The 4,038-nt window shown below is 34.7% G+C and overlaps 1 protein-coding gene across 1 annotated transcript; it reads left to right on the top strand.

Moving 5' to 3' along the window:
- The first annotated feature begins 564 nt into the window (after nt 1-564).
- On the top strand, nt 565-1,521 carry LOC110302495 (olfactory receptor 7D4-like). Its single transcript, XM_021173287.1, has one exon. The coding sequence runs from the start codon at nt 583-585 to the stop codon at nt 1,519-1,521; it is 939 nt and encodes a 312-aa protein (XP_021028946.1). The 5' UTR covers nt 565-582.
- The last annotated feature ends 2,517 nt before the right edge of the window (nt 1,522-4,038 follow it).

The following is a 4,038-nucleotide window of genomic DNA, read 5'->3' on the forward strand; positions in this document are numbered from 1 at the left end:
CGTTCCTTTTACTCTTCCCCATTTTACTTTCATGTTAAAACTCGCTAAAATATGCTAATTCTGTATATGAAAGAAAAATTTACCACATGTGTAAAAGGGAAAAAAGTAAAGGCTAAGAGAGATAGCTACTATATAATGATAATGTTGCAGGTAACAGAACACATATTTCAATTTAAAAACTATACAGTCTTATGATGTCTATATAAAATAAAAAGGTATAGAGAACATAAATGAAAATATATGTTTAGCATATATTACTTTGGATGAGCCATATAAAAGCAAACAAAGAAATAAACACAAATATCCTGTGTGTGTGTATATATATATATACATATATATATATGAATTAAAATTATTGAGTTGATAATAAAAGGAACATTTCTATTTATTTAACAAGTGACTGAATAATTAAGTATTGCAAGAGAACTGATTTATCCTTGCCTATGAAGGTCATATTACTCTGTATAAGTCCACATAGAGAATAATGTTTCTATACCAGTGACAATGCTGATAGAACTGATACCTGATCATATAGCGAGCATCCTTTTATTTCCTCCTCTCTTCAGAAAACAAAAAACCTGCATGGAAGCAGAGAACCATACAGCCATAGTACATTTCCTCCTTATTGGTCTTTCAGAAGATCCTAATATTCAATCTGTTCTTTTTGGACTATTCCTGTCTATGTTCCTGATTACCATGCTTGGAAACTTTCTCATTGTCTTAGTCACCAGCTGTGACTCCCACCTTCATAGCCCCATGTACTTTTTCCTCTGCAACCTGTCATTTGTTGACATTTGTTTAACCTCCACTACTATCCCCAAAATGCTGGCGAACATTTACATGCACACCATGAAGATATCCTACACAGAGTGCCTTACTCAAGTATATTTTTTTAATAATTTTCTTGGAATGGATAATTTTCTACTGACCATCATGGCCTATGATCGTTTTGTGGCCATCTGTCATCCACTTAACTACACAGTCATCATGAACCCTCGAATCTGTGGCCTTCTGGTTCTTTTATCTTGGATCATTATGTTCTGGGTCTCCTTGATTCATATGCTGTTGATAAAACAACTGAACTTCTCTACTAGCACTGAAATCCCACATTTCTTTTGTGAACTCACTGAGCTTCTCAGGGTGGCCCGCTCTGATACCCACATAAATAACATTTTTCTGTATTTGGTTACCGCATTGCTAGGTATGTTTCCTGTCATTGGGATAGCTTTCTCTTATTTTCACATTGTCTCTGCTTTAATGAAAATGTCCTCCATTAAGAATAAGTATAAAGCCTTTTCTACCTGTGGGTCTCACCTCTGTGTGGTATCCATGTTCTATGGGACAGGATTCGTAGTTCATCTCAGTTCTGCTGTAGCCCATTCATCCAAGAGAAACACAATCACTTCAATAATGTACACTGTTGTCACCCCTATGTTGAACCCCTTCATCTATAGCTTGCGAAACAAGGATGTAAAGGGGGCCTTGGTAAGACTCCTTAGAAGAGTTAAATTTTGTCCTTGATGCATTACTGATACCAAAGAAGGGTAATTATTGTGAATAATAATATTCAAAGTCATTTCATCCCTGGATCTTTGAAGTTTCTACTATTCTCATTGTTTTGGTTTTGTGAATATATTAATTGATGTCTCCCTAAATACCAATCAATTATCTTTTAAATTTTTTTTCTTCATAAAGTTTATGAAGAAATATAAAAGTTTGACATAAATTTTATGGACTTTTCTGATGTTTTGAAGTTTATCTACAGAATCTATATAGGAACTAATCTGGTTTTCCTCAAAGTATATTGCTTAAGGAAAGGTGAGATAGTTCAACATGTATGTAAAGAGCTTGCAGCTCTTTTAATATAAGCTCAATAAATGATATTTGTGTAAAAGTGGAATCAGAGAATCAACTTCACAAAGTTGTCCTCTGACCTTCACCAGCACCTTATGGCATGCACAGGTTCACACACACATACACATACAATAAAAACTATTTTTATAATTTAAAATGAATTGTTTGAATATTACTATTTTCATCATACTTTATATTTGTATCATCTTATGAAACACTGTAAGGGAAATCACTGCAGCAATATAGCTATCACTGTATCAGGATACAGTAATTTTCTTCTTTCTTCTTTAAACATTTAAATCTACTCATATGGCAACATTTCCTTAAGAATTTTTCCCTCTTTTATGTAATATTTGAAAAGAAAGTACTAACTTGGAATGGACAGCTGGAAATTGACGATGACTACGTGTTCATAAGACATATATTCACTATCCCAATTTTTGTAATAACAATTGAAGTTTGAATATGAAAGTGGGAATGGGTGAGTAGGGGAGTGGGGGGAGGGCATGGGGGACTTTTGGGCTAGCATTGGAAATGTAATTGAGGAAAATACGTAATAAAAAAAAAGAAAAAAATTTGAAAGAATTTTGTCTACCTTACTTTTAGTTATTTAGTAACTAGAGTTATTCTGAAACATTGCTTCATTCATTTAAAACCTTTGATCTTTTTCTTTTTATCTTATCTTATTTTCTATTTTATGTTTCTGCCCTCATTTCCTTTGTCCTTATTATCCTCTTTCCTCTTGTTTCATTGGTTTTCATTAACTAATCATTATGTCTATGAATGAGTATATTAGTTAATATATCAATTTTACACACTGATGGGCATGTCACTAATTTCTACCACTTATTATTTATAATATTTAAATAGATTTGTTTCAATAGTAACTATGCTAACTATGAACAGAGTAACTACATGAAAGTGAATCAGAATATATATTGTCTATTAAAAGTGATCTCTGTGTTTATGTATGTAGCATACTCTGCTATGTTTGTTTATATAATCATAAAAATTTTCTTATAATGCATGTGACAAACATCTGTCCTTATCATACCTTGAATGTGATCAATTATTTGGAAAAATGTATAAGAATAAGAGAGTTGGCTCATATATATAACCATTTGAATAATTACCACTTTTATTTACCTGTCACATTTTACTTTCTTGGTTTCTAAATTTATTTGTTTATTTATTTTACATCCCAATTGCTGATCTTCCTTCATGTCCACCACTTACAAAGGCCCTCCTCCACCCAGCCCCCTCCTTTTCTCATATGAAGGATGTCATTTCCCACACCCTGTATGTTAAGTCTCTACAAGGCTAGGCAAATCCTCTCCCAGTAAGGCCAGACAAGACAGCCCAGTTAGAGGAATGGATTCCACAGACAGGCTCTGTTACAACTCTTGGGAACACATGAGAAGACTGAGCTGTACATCTTCTACATATGTGCCAGGGGTCTTGGTCAAGTACCTTTTGTTGTTGGGTCTGTGTCTGATTGCCCCATAGAGTCCAGGTTAGATGACTATGTCCATCTTTCTGTGGAGTTAGCTCCTCCATTTGGGTGTCAATAATTCTCTCAAATTCCCCATAAGAGTCCACAAGCTCTGTCCAATATTTGACTGTGTGTCTTTGCATATGTTTCAGTTAGCTGCTGTGTGGAGCCTCTCAGAGGACAGGTGTGCTAGGCTCCTGTCTGCAATAGAGTATCATTTATAATGCCAGGGATTTGTGCTTCCCCTGGAATGGGTCTCAAGTTGGATGGGTTATTGGTTGGCCATTCCCTTAGTCTCTGCTCCATCTGTATCCCTGCCTTTGTTGTAGATAGAACAATTTTTGGTCAAAAACGTTGTGGAATGGTTGGTGCCCTTATACCTCCACAATGATTCCTGTCTGGTTAAAGGAAGTGACCTTTTCAGGTTCCATATCCCCACTGCTATGCATCTCAGCTAAAGAAACCAGTATTGACTCCTGTGAGCCTCCCCTATCCTAGGTCACTGGAACATCATAGAATATAGGGGCTCATGTCTCTCAATTTCTTATTAGACTTGATATTTTCAAAATTACTAAAAGTATAACAGCATTAGAGGTTTTAGGTTTTTAGTTCTTGGAAACATTTAGCAATTTCTAAGTTTTCTGGAACAATAATAAAAACAATCAGAGAGAAACTCTCCTTTGAGGTAGTTT

This window comes from Mus caroli, chromosome 9, assembly GCF_900094665.2.
Source record: "Mus caroli chromosome 9, CAROLI_EIJ_v1.1, whole genome shotgun sequence".
Classification (NCBI taxonomy): Eukaryota; Metazoa; Chordata; class Mammalia; order Rodentia; family Muridae; genus Mus; species Mus caroli.